The sequence below is a fragment of the Lissotriton vulgaris genome, chromosome 9 (genome assembly GCF_964263255.1).
Source record: "Lissotriton vulgaris chromosome 9, aLisVul1.2, whole genome shotgun sequence".
Lineage (NCBI taxonomy): Eukaryota > Metazoa > Chordata > Amphibia > Caudata > Salamandridae > Lissotriton > Lissotriton vulgaris.
Genome location: NC_141697.1, coordinates 543,353,397 through 543,371,263, shown reverse-complemented (window position 1 = coordinate 543,371,263; position 17,867 = coordinate 543,353,397). Strand labels below are relative to the sequence as shown.

Sequence of the window (17,867 nt, the reverse complement as noted above, 5' to 3'; positions counted from 1 at the left end):
TTCCCTCTGGTCTGCCTATTACCTGATGGATCATGTAAGCTTTGGCGACTGCCAGTGATAGTTATCTTTGCCCAGGGAAAAAAAAGACTTTAATTTTTTTCACACAGAATTAGAAGCAAAACAAGAATGCAGAAGTTTAGCCTGATGTGTTGTGTCTCGTAAAAAAGATTTGTTTCGGTCTAGCTGCTTTCGAGGCTGATCAAACTCCGATAGGGCCCGTAGGAAAGATAGCTTGTGAGATAAACTAGGCAAGGGGGTTTAAAAAAAATATGGATTCTAGTAAAGGGCCTTAAACAGCAGTAGTTTTGCACAATCTTGATTATAAAATGTACAAATTTTCTTACAAGTGCATATTTTACCATCTGAGTGTGTGTGTGTGTATATCAGTTCAGTTCATACGTCTTTGTTTCGAAATATTTCATCATAAAAGACATCGTTAAAATAACACACTCTACACAATTTTACACCAGTTTTCAAAGGGTATTAAAAACAGAAAGCCCTAACATTAGGTACTAGACATAAAAATTAGATTAAATCCTACAACACAATTTACATCTATAAAACTACATAAGCTATCATACATATTAGATTAAGATACAACGAAAACATCATATTAAAGATGTACTAACATTTTTGGAAAAACAGATTTCAAACAGTTATCAGCTAGCTATTGGGTGCTTAGCTCTGATTGTCCACGCCCAGCCTAAGAACTTTGCTACAGCTATGACCACCAGTTCTGTTCTCTCTGCCCTCAAAATACGTAAGACCACCAACCCCTCCCGTGTTCTCATTTTGTTACAAATAGGTTTTAACCATTTGCTCCGGGGGGCTGAATAGGCGGGGCATACAAAAAATACATGGCCTGGTGACTCTTTTTGGTCAATGCACCATGGGCAAAACTCATTTGACTGTCCTCGCCATTTGATGGTAAATGATCTCAGTGGAAGCGACCCGACCCTAAACTGGTGATATAACTTTGTCGCCACTCTTCGTGATAATATCCCCGTAATCCTCTAAAAAGGGGTCGAGTTTATGTTCCAAGAACCTACCAGACAGAGAGGTGGTATCAGTCTGGACAATGAGTTGTTGTCTTACAGTGGCCCAATAAAGATCTTTAAAATCCTTTTTTCGATGGGAAAACATTAATATTTGGTGCTGACCACAAGTGACTTAGACCCATATTTTCCAATAATAATCTTACTTTCCTGAACCAGGGAATATTACCCGAGCCCACTACAGATCTTGGGTCCAATATTTCGTTGGCAAAAAGTGCCAGTTCAGGGGTTGTCCATATTCTCCTCCATAAGGCTACTGTTCTGAAACGTGCTACATAGTCAATAGAATGACATCCCATGTTGAGTAACAGGGGCTTCATGGGGCTGGATTGGGGCAAACCTACAAGGGATCGGAGGAATTGTTTTGGACTCTGACTAACGATGATAGGTCTGAGAAAGCCCATAAGTCCGCTCCGTACAGAATCGCTGAACTTATTTTTGCATTATAGATTTTTAAAGCAGGGCCTATCCTTTTTGTCAGAGCAGATCTCTGCTCCTTGATTAAACACCCTGTTAGCTGAGCAAACTTCAGGGAGAGTATATCAAGCTGGGGTTTCCAGCTGAGCCTATTTTCCAACACAACCCCCAGGTAAGTCATGACTTTTACCTGCTCAAGCTCACCTCCATTCATACTAAGATGACTCTGCAGTGGCCTATTTTTGGTTAACACCATAAATTTTGTCTTAGTTACGTTAACCTAAAGATCATTAATTTGACAAAATTCCTCTAATTTATTTAAAGCGGACTGAGGACCCTTCCTAGTTTTAGATAAAATTAGGGTGTCATCCGCGAAAATAAGAAGCGGGAACTTGGTACCTCCTAAAACTGGGGCATTAGTTGGGAATACTGTGAAGTACTGCACGACCCTATTGATGAACAACAGAAACCGGGTCGGTGCAAGTTCACACCCTTGATGTACACCACGGGAGACGGGAAATCTCTCTGTAACCTGCCTCTGTTTACCCCATCTAACCTGTGCAAAATGTTTGTGTAGTCTAATCACTAATTCAAGAAGATCACATGGCATCCCCATATTTCCCAATGCGACCCATAGCTTGGCTCTGGGAACCAAGTCAAAGGCAGACTTAAGATCTACGAATGCTGCGTAAATAGTTCCACCACCCAGAATGACAACCTTCCAGTAAATTAATATAAATCTAAACACCTGGTCGATCGTGCTGACATAAGATCTAAAACCTGCTTGTAGTGGGGACAGAACATTCGCATGATCCATCCATGCCTGGATCTTGGCCAGCACCATCCTGGCTATTATTTTCTGGATGGCATCTATTAAGCTGATAGGGCGGTAGTTCCCCGGGGCAGAACGATCACCTTTTTTAAATATAGGCAGTATCTCAGCGCCCCGCCACGAATCCGGGATTGGAACCCCCTTCACTATAGCATTAGCTAGAAAAGTAATGTAAGGCACCCAATTATTAGAGTCATATTTGAATAGGTCGGCCGGGATACAATCCACACCTGGGGCTTTTCCACCTTGTACCAACTTGAGTGCATTCTCAGCATCCTTACTGGCGAACACAAGGGGATGGCACAAGGTCGGTGACTTTAGAATAAGATCAACTGGTGCCGGAACTATTTCTGAATCCAGACCCTGAAACTGTGAGCCAAAGTGATCAACCCATTTTTCGGCAAACACATGGTTTACCGGAACTTGCGAATCCACAGTGCTTCCCCATTTAACTACCTGCCAGAACCTTGTCTGATTTCTCGACCTACTGGCCTCAAGTAAAGCCTGCCAATGTTGGTCATCCCAATCCTTCTTAGCCTGGTTGAGGGTTTTCTTGTACACCAGCCTTGCTAACCTAATGTTCTCAGTGGTTCGTGATTTTATAGCTTTAACCAGAGAACCATATGCCAGTCGGCACGATTTGTTATACCATGAGTTCCCTGGATTTTTAGAAGCAGGTTTGCTAGGATTACCACTTTTGGAGAAGAGAGATTTCAAAACCCCAAAAAGCTGCTCATGAAGTACACAGGTGGTCGCTATTTGTTCTTCATGTTCACCCAGTGCCTTAAAGGCACTCAGGGTAGAGGAGACTTCTTGAGAGATCCTAGCAAAAATTTGGGGATCATCAACTACCCTGTCCCACCGAACTCTACGCCTGTCATTTGTGAGGAGGGCCTCTGCTGTGACAATCTCCAACGCTCTAACATGCTCCAGACCTCCCTCAATTTTTAAACTTGGAAGGAGCGGGTTGTGGTCACTCTCTGGGCGAGCAGAAATTATCATGTCCTCGAGAAGGGACCACTACTCGACCTTTAATAAAATATAGTCAATACGACTCAAGTGAATACCGTTGTCTAAAGTAACCCGTCTAATTTTATCAGAGCTAGAACGACCATTGACTGCTCTCAAACCCCACTCTAGACACAAACCCAGCCACTGCAGGGCAGCCTCAGGCCACTTTTTTTATTGGGTTTAGGACAAGATGGGGGATATCCCACTGTGCATCTTCTGCAGCTAGTATGTCTTCCCCCTCAAGGACTAGGGGTTCGAAAGTACAATTCAAATCCCCTGCCACAATCACAAGGCCTTCCATCCCAACGGAGTTAAGGATGAGATCCAGCTCGTTGGTTATTCCCTCCCTCCTCCCTCCTGACTGACCTCTAGTATAGATGTTAATGATAATGATCTCCAATTGATTGGGACGGGTCAGCCTAATCTCAAGAATATCAGGGTTATCCACTATTACTTCAGATGACCTGAGGCTAAGTGACTGCCTAACCCAGATAGTGAGGCCACCTAATGGTCTCCCTCTTTTGCCTCTCGTAGCGGGTTTATAGAAGTTTAAGTATCCCAGGCGGTGGATGGGGTCAGGAGCCCAGCTTTCTTGAAAGATCAGGATATTGTGGTCATCCACAAAATCAGACCACTCTGCAATGGCAAGTTTGTTTTTCAACCCTGCAATGTTCCACGAGACTATTTTAACAGATTGTCCCTAGTAGTAGGCTTGATTTGTCCCTAGTAGTAGGCTTGATTTGTTCTATCATCATCAAGTTTGACCCAGCTGACCTCCTTCCCGCTATGGGAACACCTCCAACTGGAGGGCCTGAGGACGACCCCTCCACACCATGTTTTGCCACCCAACCACCCCCTGACCTCTCCAGTGCAGTCTCCCCATGATAAATTAAATCCACCCCGGTAGGAGCACAACATGCTCTGCCGCTACCAGCGGCATCATCATCCACAGATGAACCCTCCCCTATATCAGCCATCGCCCAGCTTAGATGACTATCTTTTTCGTCCCCACCCTTTACCTGGGTAACAGTGATACCACAAGAAATGGTCTTAAGTCATTCCACCACTTCTAGACCTGTTAGTGGCTCAAAGACGATTAGACAGGGGGAGATAATACTCATCCCTGGCAAACCGATTGAGGCAATTAGGTCTCCACCTATGTATATTGTTAAAGTGGTGGGATGGACCTCTGTTCAAGCCACCGTAAAAGTAGTTTAGACCTAGGAGTTGGATAACTCCCAATTTATCCAACCTCGGCTCACTGCAAATGTACTCAACCACCCACGGATCTCTAAAGTTGACAATTGCGCAGTCGCCCTCTGTCCTTTTTTCTAGTGCCCACCCAGCTCACCCGTCTCACGTTTAATATCTCTGCAATTAAAGTGGGTGGTAATGTTCTATTCATATTTAGCCAATGCGTAACTTTATTTTTCAACTCCATGTGGGTTTCCCGTTTCTCAGTACTAATCCCAGGGACTCCCACCAATATGACCGTGTACGGATCAGACTCTTGGGGGAGGTTAATACTGGGCAGCCGCTGGTTGCTATTCACACTTCCCAATATTGGGGGGCCATTTGGCTGTCTCTCCGCAATCTGCTCGGGCGGAACATGCGGAGATCTCAACACCTCGCCTGCCCCCGTACCCCGCACCCTATTAGTACACAGTGGGTTACTCTCTACTGGGTGCTTCTCAACACAAGGTTTAGGGTTCTGGCAATTGGCCCTAACATTATCAACTTGCTGTGCTACCCTTCCACTGCTACCGGACCCTGTTTCATGGGAGACGTGGGCTTCAACACTTGGGCTCTTCATACCTTTCGCTAGAATATCCAGCGTTTTAGTGTTTGCTGATACTAATTTTTCAAGTTGCTCAAGTTTGGTATAAATCATTTTTGTTCTCTCCAAAAGGGGTAGCATCAGTGATTTAACTAATTTTTCTATATTTACTAAAAGTCCCTCTTTTGCACTGCCTTGGATAGGCAATTGGTTTGTATCGGGGAGGCTATAATCGGACTAGGGGGCTGTGACGAATGGGGTATAACCTAATTTAACCAGTTTTTTTTAAACATTTTTGCTGAACCACCCTTCTGAGGGCCATCCCCTCTTTTCCTTTTACCAGAAAAAAAATTGGTCTTGGTGTTTTTACTCCTTGGGATTACCGGGTTTTGAGTTTTAGGTTGGGGACAATGTAGTGAAGGGGATTTTGCGACTCTATTCGTCGCGAACTGCTAGAAACATTGCTCCCATCAGAAGAATTCGATAAGGAACAAACCACAGAGTTTTCGGACCCTATCTGCAGAGGGCTGGATCTTGGGCTCTGAACAACAAGAGGATCTTTAGGTGCTAGTTGTTCAGGGGTCACCGCTGACCCAATAAGGCCCAACGATGATCGCTTACCCGTTAAGAGGTCTAGGGACAATCGTTTCTCAGTAAGGGCTATTTCTTTTTCCAAAACCACTGTAGCTCTTATAATAAATTGGTCGATAGTACCAGTAACCGCCCCCCCATTGGTGGAAAGAGTCACCTTTCTACCCTTCCCGGAACATAATGCCATTGGAGGTCAGTACTAAATAACACACCCAATTGCAAGATACAAACAATGTACGCAGGAAATTAGAACATTAAAAATTAAATAAAATAACCTGCTGTACAAATGGTGACCTGAAGAGCTCTCTATGCTAACCCAAAACCAAAGGAGGTGGCCCAGCCCGGCCTCGTTCGACCTCGGACGGGCTCGCCCTTTGCCCGGCACGCGTCCCGCGAGGCGCGGGTAAAAGAATATCTAAATAGAGGGAGGAAGAGGGCGGGAAGAGGCCCAGCTGCGTTGAATCAGAGCGCGCGGAGACTGCTGGTCCTCGCAGTCCCGCGCCGTGAACAAAGTTAAATTAATCACCTTCCCAGAGTCCGTAGTCAGGCTCCAACACACAGATTAGTCCCAAATCGGACCGAGTTTCCAAAAATGCCCACTGAAAACGGCTGCGAGCGGCACCCGTAAATATCATTAAAACCGGTCAGGTGTTCGGGCACAAGTGAACATCAACTGGTTAAATAAATGCAGAAATATACACATTTCAGCTTCATTTTTTCTCAAAACCTAAAATAGATCTGGATAAATACAGGTAAAATTTTCAAAAAAGAAATATGAATAAATAAACGGTAATGACAAATATAAATACCATAAAACCGTGAGCCCTACTTGTATTTAGAACTATAAAAGATTAGCCTTTGGAGAGTTGTTTACACTTAATGCTATTTATGAATCTGACTTCACAAGTGTTTTCGACTAAGATAAGTCAGAGGACAAAGAGCACAGAATTTGAGGCGCAGCCAGGGCTTCAAGTGGGCCGGGTCCTGCCAGTGCTCCGCACTGGCAGCTTTAAAAAGCAGAAGCTGAGACTAGTCCCCATCGGTCATTTTTGCCCTCACCCTTGGGAATTTTATAAAATTAGTTTTAAATTCCACATCAGTACCACCCTTCACAGTTTTTGATGTAACTTAAAAGAGATTCCGGTGCCCTTTACATTAGCACCAATCACATCACACAAGGACATTTTTTTTCTCCACAGGATGTTGTGTCCATGCCAAGGCTCGAACCTGCTTCCCGAGCTCCAGAGTTGACAGCTCTAGCCGTTACGTCACAATCTCTCCAATACAAACTAAGGCATTTTAAATAATTATATGCAATGAAGCCATAGTTGTTGCTTATTTATCTTATGCATCTAACAACCGTTGCCAAAGCCACGCGACCTCGCTTGTTGTAAGTGTAATGTCACTTGTATCGTGTATCTAGATGCAATGATAGAAGCAGCAAAATGCCAGACGGGTGACTATGCTGCGCACAGATTTTTACCTTAAGTGTTTTTAAGCCACGCCCTCCCCCTGTGTTTTCATCACATTTACAGCCTTGGACACAGCACCATATCAATCAACTTATGAATACATTTCACAGTGTGAGGAGAGGGGTGGTGATGTAGGGCTCATGCCAAGAGCTACCTAAGAGGCACTCTAGTCTCTACCTTCCAACAATCCGCTCCACCCCCGAAAAGAAAATGGGTCACTGAGTTGGTACACCAATGTCCTGGCTATTTTCACGCCCCTTAATGGACATTGGCTGCTTACAGCCTCCAAAGACATGCTGGAAAGCCACTTTGTGCAGTTGTTTCCAGCTAGTCTTCCCTGCCATTGTCTGACTTTGCCTCCTCACCTGTGACTGTGAGAAGTGACCCGAAATTGCATGAAATTGGCACTGTGTGAATTGAGGTCTGCTGCAGCACTTATGTCTGGAGTGTGCAAGTTGTGAATAAAGGAAAATGCTAATATATTCTTATTAACTAAATCCCCTCGCAAATCGCTTAAGAGTTTATTTTGATTTGTCAGTGCTCTGTCTACTCTGATTCAAATTTTTTCTTGCCTTCCAGGGCCCTAAGGTCCGGCCGGAGAAATGCTGCGCGTCGCAGTCATGATCGGTGCCAGCCTGGCACTGACGTCGGCTGTGGTGGCCCACGCTTTCTACCTGAAACATCAGTTCTACCCCACGGTCGTGTACCTCACCAAGTCCAGTCCCAGCATGGCGGTGAGTACCACAATGGGAGGGACAGCAAAGGGGGCTGTCCACTCAATGTTTCCCTTTAGTATGCTGTCATTGAGATCTTGATTAGACCGCTCTCTAGATATGTTGCCTGTTTCTGCTCTGTTTCACTCTTTGTATTGGGTAATTGGACCCATTAAGCCCTCCCTCTGTTAACCAAAGCACGACAGCCATTGTAAGCTTAACTGATTTATTTGCAAGTTTCCAATTATCTGCATTGTCAGCGTAATCGATAGTAGACCAAAGGAATCTCGGCCAGAATGACAAGGTGTTTGCAAGTCTGGTGTCATGTGTGTTACCTGAATATGACTAGGAAGCAGAGGTGGGCTGGCAGGCAAATCAAATTAATTGGGAGAACCGAGCCAGAGCAGGGCTCGGCTGAAAGAGCCTAAGAACGACCCTGCCATCAAAATATTTGGAATGTAAATTACACTACAAACACAGTGTAAAAATAAGGACTTTAAGCTTGCAATGTGCTTCTTTTACTTTTGAAACTGTTTCAGTTTAGTCATTATTAGATTAGATCGCTGCCTTGAGTGACACTCCGTTAAAATAATAGTTCATAACGCTCTACCTCATCTGCTCTGAAGATGAAGCCGTTGTAATCTAAGAGGTACGTCCATTGCCTTGTGGTCCTTGCATATGGCTGATATTAACAGAGAGACCAATTTCCATAGCAGATATGCTATCAACACCTCATTAAGAGCCTTCACACCTATTAACAAAACAAAGTGGTCTCCGAGATCCCATAGATTTAGAAGTCCACATTGAGTCTAAAGTGAACTGCAAATCGCCACTGCACACAACACCACCTTTCACTGAGAGATCACACAGGAGGCTGGTAGAGTGCTGTTTGAAAATGACAAACACAAATGTCCCTCTCACAGCAGCACACCTTGCCGTCTCTCTGCTGAGACTGAACCAACCCCCTTACCTGAGTCATGGGGGTGTGGAGGGGATAATAAAAAAATTAGCAACCACTGGCCTCTCACCTCCCTTCTCCCCATCCTGTCTTTCTCTCTCCTCGCTTTATTCTTTGCACCCTGTTCTTCCACTGTTAACTCTTCTCTCTCCTTTCTCTCTCGCCTCAGTTTTTCTTTCTCCTCCCCTTTTACCTATCTGTTTCCCTCCACCCATAGAACCTCTTTTTTCCTTCTCTCTCTCCCATATCTCAATTCCCGCCCACCCATTGAGTCATCAAATGATTTTGTGCTTCTGCCGGTTACCTTATGAACTCTCCCTGATTATACGGGTGCCCCTTTGCAGATAATGCAAAGGTTGTCGTGTTGTTCCTAATGACAGAGAAAGGTATAAGTACAGTCTGTAGTGCAAGCGGATTAGAACAGGGTAGCCTGGTGGTTACCCTGGGAATCCATTTTGTTGGATTTAATGCCCTCACATACCCTTTCAGGTGTCATGCTTCATCATTTGGGCCTGCTCCTCGTTGGGTCGGCGGTGCAATACCCAACGGGCAACACCTCATAGAGGGGCTCTTTGGCGGAGATCTTTTTCCAACTGCCGTATAGATGAAGTGCGGGTATGGGGCCAGGATTCAGGGTAGACGTAACTATGTGAATTAAAATAAAGCTAGTGGTACCAGAGACATTTTATTCAGGAGGGCCACTGCTTTAGTTAAAAACGATATCCTAGAGGAGAGTAGTGGAAAGTGATGTTTCCCACTCTCTTCTGGAATGTGTTAGAGTCCGGGCGACCTGTTTCTCGCTACTCTAAAATTTATTGAGCGATTCTTCAGGACCAGGGGGACTAGTTAGCAAGTATCTAAGAGTATATGTAACTGTCTACACTATTGCCACATGGTATGGTGTATGTAAGCTCATTTGGCTACCATCCTAGTGGGTGAAAGGGATAACATTACTATATTACCCTTCTTCAGGTTGCGATTGTTAATACCTGTTGGAGGCAAAAAAAGGGGGGGTAAAAAACATATCGCAAACAAGTTATAACACGTTGCATTAATGACTGTGATACTTGTGTGTAACGCATGCTGTGATTCATGCGTGTCATAGCATTATTACACAAGTGCAGGGTCGGATTGGGATCACAATTCGGCCCGGGCACTGACGAAAATAGTGGCCCACATTCAAGAGGCGTGGCCCATATTTAAGGGGCGTGGCCCACATTCAAGGGGCGTGCTCTTTCATGAAACACTATTTGCACAGGCAAGGAACTAAAGTGGGAGGATACTGTTCTTGCACAGGACACAGGGCAAAGGTGCCAATGGCCTACATGCTGAGCAACTAAAAAAAATAGCAAGGCCCCTTTCTGTCACAAAATTATTCCAGCCCTCCAGCACAGGAGCCCCTGAAAAGCAGCAAAGCCCCTGCTATTGCTAACCTACTTAGCCCTCCCCAGACCTTCAGCTCAGGAGCACATGAACAGAGGTAAAGCCCCTGCAATTAGTAAATTAATCAGCCCTCCAGGCCTCGGGAAAATGTCCTGGCAGGGGAGCACAAAACACAGCTTTCTGGGTCATCCAAGGTAGCCAGGTAGCCAGGGGGGAGGCTGAGGTGAAGCTGATGCATGGGAAGTGCCTTCCCAGTGTGTTCTGGCAGTTTGAGTGTTTACCATTTACTGTAGTATTACCCTTGTACCTGTGTATGGTACCCTTTTGTAACTTGCACACATTTCTTTTCTCTGGTATCACCCTGTATGCTACCTCTCACTTTTGTTTGCTTTAGATACTTGCACAAGTGCCACCATTGCCTATGTAACGTTTGTTCTTGTGCTGGAGTGTCTTCCATTTATTGCAGTATTATACCTCTACTTGTACTTTGTACGCTTTTATAACCTGCACACATCACTTTTCCTCCTGTAATGTACCGATTGCTACCTCATGTATTTTGGTTTCACTATTGTCACTTTTGATTCATGTAACTTAACGTTTGCTTTTGTAATTTGTCCACTTGTAATTTTTCTCCTCATGTATTATTGCTGTTCCTTGTGTGAAGCGCTCTGACACCTTCGGGTAAAGTCCGCGCTATTTAAAATTGCATAAATAAATAAAATAAAAAAATTCCAAACATCACGTGGCCCCCATAGCAAGACCCATTCTTCCTCGCCCACTATGCCCTGAATGTGAAGGGCTGTGGGCGAGGTGTTAAGACTAACACCGTTTCTGTGCTGCATGGGCCCCAGGGGAGCCGAGGTGAAAATGGCTCAAAGGCCTGAGAAACACCTGGCCCCCAGGGAGGCCGATTCTTGCCAACAATCACCCCTGCCCAGCCTCAGCTTGATTGCTTGGCAGGGCAGGGGTGAAGGAGAGGCCACAGCTGACAATCGCTGTCTGGCCGCAGCGAGGCTGCTTTCATTTTCTCTGTCTGTCTCCGTGCACTCTGTGGGCCGGTTTTTTTCTCCCCTTTCCTAGTCCACTCTCTGTGGACTGGGACAGGGGAGAAAAAAAACGGCCCACAGAGGGCACTGAGGCACCGGCCCTTAGGCCCATTCCCGAATGCCCGCCTTGCCAATCCGCCCCTGCACAAGTGTGTCAAGCACTCTCAACAGTGGGGATTCGGTGGGAGTGACATGTGAAGATAAAAACCTTGTGTTTAACAGGAAATACCAAATTGGTATTTGTTGCACGCAGTTATTCATAACTCACCTAAAGTTAAAAACAATCAGACAACGACAGTGTCCAGCGGGTAAAGCTTCAGGAGATCTTCTACCACAATGCTATATAGAGGGAAAGATCTCCGTATTGTATGTCTACCCTGAATCCTGGCCCCATACCCGCACTTCATCTATACGGCAGTTGGAAAAAGTTCTCCGCCAAAGAGCCCCTCTATGAGGTGTTGCCCGTTGGGTATTGCACCGCCGACCCAACGAGGAGCAGGCCCAAATGATAAAGCATGACACCTGAAAGGGTGGGTGAGGGCATTAAATCCAACAAAATGGATTCCCAGGGTGATCACCAGGCTACCCTGTTCTAATCCGCTTGCACTACAGACTGTACTTATACCTTTCTCTGTCATTAGGAACAACACGACAACCTTTGCATTACGTGTATTTTGGGCACATCGTGTGTGGACCTTCTGCTCCTGCAAGAGCAGTAATAGCCCAAGACTCCTCTCTTTTGATACTAAGCCCCTTTGCAGATATCATTTTGAGAGCCGTAGAAGTAGTAGACTTGCAATTTTAGAAAGTGAGTAAATAGAAGTGCAGCATTGAAATCCGAAAACTGTTTATCCCACCTACTTCCAATGTCTACCTGAATAGCATTTGTGGAAATCACTGCTTATATTAGGGGCATATCAGGATTTATGGGTCTGAGCTCTGTAAGGCCCAGTGGTATACCCTGCCGGTTGCCCCCCGTAAAGGCTTTCTTCCTGCTTGGCACTCGGAGCATACCGCGACCAAAAAATTACAAACTGTTTTTACTTGATAGATGTTTTTCCATATTGCTTAAGGCAAAAAAACACCTGAGGGACTCCTCTGGCCAGACTTGGAAACCAAAGTAGCACTGGCAATTTTTTCGGACCAACCCCTGGGAGTGAAGAGGGGTGGGGAGGGTAGGCGTGGATGCAAGTGTGACGCACTGCTGCCTTTGTTATTGGAGACCGATATTGCAGCATGGCTGCAAAACTGGATTCCAGTAACCATATCGGCCACCACCATTGCAAAACCTCCCCCCACCCTTCTAGCCTCCCGGGTAAATACCCGATGCCCGTTATGGCCGGTCCGGCCCGTGACTCATTGATCTGTTAATTCTCTAACTCTGGCTCAGTGCAGGAAATAAGGGGATTCTAGATCCAGCAACTGTTAATGAGTTGGAGCTAACATCCGGGCTGGCACCAGTGAAATAAGCGGAATTTGTCCAGGTGTAATTTTCCAGCAAAGGGACACATTCAGATGCCTGCATGTTTGTATTGTGTTTGAAGCAGCAACAAGCAGTTATTGAGAGGACTGTGTTTGCCATATGTGCCCCATACAAGGACCTGTTTTAAAGGGTCATGCGCCCCCTTTTTAGGTCTTGCCCAGGAGGTGCTTGCGCTGTCTTCGAGACATGCTGTATTCAGGTATGGACTTTATGGCCTGCCCATTTTACGCCTATCTTTTCAATTTGACTCCTGTTGCTGTCCTTTGTAAATGGTGGCTTTTGATACATCAATAGGCTTAGTAGTCCCTCATTAGTACCTCCTTTTCTCCTGTTGTAACCTCCCATGAGGACTGCCCCTGTTGCATATGTTGTTACTCTGTATGTTTTAATTAAAGTCTGTGAGTACTATTTTCTAAAATGATTTTCTCCTGTCTGCTGCTTTAAAAAAAATAAAATGCCCAACACAGCATGCCTGAGAGATTTGAGTGCATTTGAAAAAACAATTCAGTTATTTCAGTAATTACTCCAATTGACCACTTAGCCTCATGATTTAATATTTAACTACATAACAACATGGATGGTCATATCGCCGAGGTGGTTTTTACTGAACAGTAAAGTCGAGTCCAACTCAGTTATTTTAATTTATTGCTTAAAGCGGAAAAAAGAGCCATGATGCAGTTAGTGCTGGCCATACCATAGTGCTTTTTTCTTCGCACAGATGATACCTGCTGGCTTGGCCAATGCTTGTTATGGTTATGCTCTGTGAGACGTATTGTTTGCAATTCAGTGGGCTTACAACTCGCCTACAGAATGTCAATTGTTTTTTTTGTTGTCCCTCATTTGCAACCTATTGATTGCTTAACTTCCGCCTTCCTTTCTTGTGCTAGTTCCAGCCTGCAGCATGGACCAATTACATGTGCTCTTCCTCATCTTTTTGCAGCACACTATTTTTTTTTTATTTTATAAGAATTTCGGAATTATTCCTGGATGTGCAGTGTGCTTTCGTACTTTTAACTCCGGAGTACTGCTTCCTATTTAATGTGCTTCTGCTGTCTTCACTGATGCTTTAGTTACTTACACCCACAACGGTACTACTCTGCGTTGCTCTGCTCTATTCCACATCACTCTGTTGTTCACTCTACTTTGCTTGGTTGCGCACTCTACTTTGCTTGGTTGCGCACTCTACTTTGCTTGGTTGTGCACTCTACTTTGCTTGGTTGCGCACTCTTCTTTGCTTGGATGTGCACTCTACTTTGCTTGGTTGTGCACTCTACTTTGCTTGGTTGTGCACTCTACCTTGCTTGGTTGTGCACTCTACTTTGCGTGGTTGCGCACTCTACTTTGCGTGGTTGCGCACTCTACTTTGCGTGGTTGCGCACTCTACTTTGCCTGGTTGCGCACTCTACTTTGCGTGGTTTCGCACTCTACTTTGCGTGGTTTCGCACTCTACTTTGCGTGGTTTCGCACTCTACTTTGCGTGGTTTCGCACTCTACTTTGCGTGGTTGCGCACTCTACTTTGCTTGGTTGCGCACTCTACTTTGCTTGGTTGCGCACTCTACTTTGCTTGGTTGCGCACTCTACTTTGCTTGGTTGCGCACTCTACTTTGCTTGGTTGCGCACTCTATGCCGCCCCTCTTCGCGCTCTATGCCGCCCCTCTTCGCGCTCTATGCCGCCCCTCTTCGCGCTCTATGCCGCCCCTCTTCGCGCTCTATGCCGCCCCTCTTCGCGCTCTATGCCGCTCCTCTTCGCGCTCTATGCCGCCCCTCTTCGCGCTCTATGCCGCCCCTCTTCACGCTCTATGCCGCCCCTCTTCGCGCTCTATGCCGCCCCTCTTCGCGCTCTATGCCGCCCCTCTTCGCGCTCTATGCCGCCCCGCTGCGCGCTCTATGCCGCCCCGCTGCGCGCTCTATGCCGCCCCGCTGCGCGCTCTATGCCGCCCCGCTGCGCGCTCTATGCCACCCCGCTGCGCGCTCTATGCCGCCCCGCTGCGCGCTCTATGCCGCCCCGCTGCGCGCTCTGCCGCCCCGCTGCACACTCTATGCCGCTCCGCTGCGCTGTCGCACTCTGCGCAACTCCACTACTTTGATGCTCCCCACCACTCAAGTCTACGCCCCTCCTCGCCCCCCGACTCTATGCCACTCTATTCTTTACCACCCCTGTAGTAGGCTGGCTCTTTATGTGATATATCAATAATCTGATATACCAAGTAAAAAGTCCAGGGGTTACCTTACTAGTGGAGAGGGCTTGTTGTGCAATCCTAAAGTGCTCTATTAACCCCTTCCGTGCATGCACATTTTTTTGCCTTTTTATAAGTGGGCGGGATTCGGACAGCCGGGGGCCGTCCTCCACACTTTCCCATCGTGACGGCTCCCAAGGCTGCAAGGGGTTAAGGGGTAGTGTTGTTGAGCAGCCTTGGGCTTAACAAAGAGGAGTGTAAGACATTTGCCAAAAACACATGATTAATGAATGACCACATGATTCAAGAAGATCCACTGAATATGAATACTGCCAGACACGACAATACACACTGTGCACTGTTCAAGAATTGGACCGTACGGACCCTCCAATACCATTAAACAATAAACCAATGATAGTACAGATTCCAACAAATAAACGGAATTTGTAGTATTCATTTATATATGCAATAAGCTTTTTTTTAATAAACACGTAATGTGCTAAGTTTCATTATTCAATAATCTGACATAAATAACACAAAACGAATAATCTTGTCATCATAACATCTAAAAAAGGTTTGTCATAACAAGTAAATTAATGATCTGTGAACAAAAAGTTCAGAACAGCCCGATGCATTTCGGGACGATAGCACCCCTTCGTCAGGGGCAACCTGTCAAAGAAAAAATGAGTCGCACAAAAAACACGATTACACAATAATTTGATAAGCACTGTTAGCGGACTACATCATGGGGATACCATAGAATTAAAGCAAAAAATATGATAAAGCCCAGTGGTATTGAGCAATGGTTGTCCACATTCATAATGCCCATAAGATGAGAAAGGTTGTGTATCCAGGTGAGAAAAACAAAGTGTGTGAAAATAACAACCGACAACGGAAAGCATGAGTGAAATAATAAAGTAGTTTAAATGGGAAAAGGGAAAAAAGAAGAAGTTCCGCACCAGTTCATGAAAATAGCAAGTATCTTTATATACTTTCAGGCATCGGAGGAAAATTGTTCAACAACCCACACTGGCTCTGATATCCAATGCACTTTATGGACTAAATGTTACGTTTTATTTCCTTGTCTTTTTATTTATTGTTCTGTACATTTCGCTCATATACTTTTCCATTTTTTGTACTAATGTAACACTGAATAGTGAGTTCACTCACAACCCCTGTAAAGCGCTTTGATCCCTTGGGTCTAGCCAGCTCTATATAAAACCGTTTAAATAAATATTTCTTTTCACTTTAAAAAGTGAACACAGTGCAATTTCTGAGTTCTTCAATGTTATTCTATGGAAGGGAGAACAAGTTCTGCAAAGGTAGTATACAGCAACTTACAGGACCAATCTCCAGGAGTTCAGGTGGGCAAGGTACAAGGCATCACCAGCAGTACACCACCAGCGGCATGAGGTGGCCGGTTGAAGGGTGCAAATCAGCGGGGGGAGCCCAATGTATTTCAATTGGGATCGGTCTTTGTACAAAGAGGCTGCAGGTTCTGGCTAGGAAGCCTGTTGGGCTGAACCAACAAGTGAGCTCAGACCTTGTGATTCTCTGATATGGGTGGGGGCACCTTTTGTCCTCTTCTCCAAGGCCCAGGGGCGCCAGGTGCAGTGGTGACTTAGGGCGTCTGGTTTCTCTTACCGGAGCAGTCACGGTCGAAGGGAGCTGTGTGCAAAGGTTGCCTGTGTCGTCTGGGAGTCCTAGAGGGGTGAAACCATAATGTACTTGAGCTCTGGTGGGCTGGGGCACCTTTCTGACAACGGTGGCACACTTCAAGTCGGGCCTAAAGCGACGGGGGCAGTGGTTCCTTCAGGTATTAGATTTTGGAGGCTCCAGGGGCCTCAGTCTTTTGTTTTGGGAGTTTCTTAAGAACAGGTCTGCTGTTCAAGGGAGGTCTTGAGTCTTTTTTGAAGGCAGGCAGTCCTCCCAAGTTTCTGGAGTCAACAGCTGCAGCACAAGTCTACTTTGGCACAGTTTTCTTCCAGAGCTGCAGAAAGCCCGGTGCTCCCTTCAGTCTTCTGTGCTTTTGCGCCTCTTCAGTGTCCTCTCTTAGGTCACCAGGGTCAGCCTTTCTTGTTCCAGGGACTCCACTAAATACTGACTTTAGGGGAGTGTAGGGTAGTAGCCAATGGGCTACTGACCCTTGGGGTTGCTTCCCCTATATGACCACTTCTTGTTGGAAGTGGGCACGACCCTGTCCCAGAATTCCTAGGTGTGCCATCACAAAGATTGCTACCTCTGAAAATGTGTGTGCACCTTGCAGTTAGCCCACCGTACTAACCTGGTGGTGGCATGCCTACCTGACTAGCTGATATCCAGGTGCCAAGGGGGCTCAGGACAGGGAGTGGCTTCCTCTTCTGTGAGGGGAGCCAGATTTGCATTCCAAAGGCGGCAGCTCCTTTGAAGCTCGGCAGTCCAAGAAGGCTTAACAGCTGGTCATCCTGCAGGAAAAGGTGTTACCCTCTCTTCTTGGACAGGCTTTTGTTCCTGACCTCCTGAGATTAAAAGGCTCTCATCCTTGAAGGTCAGAAACTTGGCAGACTGGCAGAATCCAGTCCCCAAGCACACCAGATACTGGTATGCTTTTAGGGGCACCTTTAAGGTGACCTCTGAGTGCGTGTTTTGATAAATCCAACACTGGCATCAGTGCAGGTTTATCAAGACTAGATGTATAGTATCAAACATCCCTATTTTCAGTGAAGCCATCATGCATCTGAGGAACTCGTTTTCACCAGCGTTCAGTACATGGTTTAAGATGGCTTCCCTGGTCACTTGTATTGGCAGTAATAGGACTGACCAGCACAGGGGCATATCTGCTCATGTGTATATTTCCTCACATGTAATATTCAGCACCCTGCCAAAGGACTGTCAGACTTGCTGTAGGGGTGACTTACAAATATCCTATGCGATGTTAGGGGTCATGGCACGCAGGAATGTGCGACATGTGT

At 45.8% G+C, this 17,867-nt stretch overlaps 1 protein-coding gene across 2 annotated transcripts in view; it reads left to right on the top strand.

Moving 5' to 3' along the window:
• Positions 1–17,867, top strand: part of SYVN1 (synoviolin 1) — a 267,012-nt gene that overhangs the window by 64,248 nt on the left and 184,897 nt on the right. For both annotated transcript variants that reach the window (XM_086938027.1, XM_086938028.1), the window contains exon 2: positions 7,735–7,889. In XM_086938027.1, coding sequence (XP_086794153.1) covers positions 7,758–7,889 — 132 coding nt within the window. In that variant the 5' untranslated portion in view covers positions 7,735–7,757. The remainder of the gene's footprint in view (positions 1–7,734; positions 7,890–17,867) is intronic.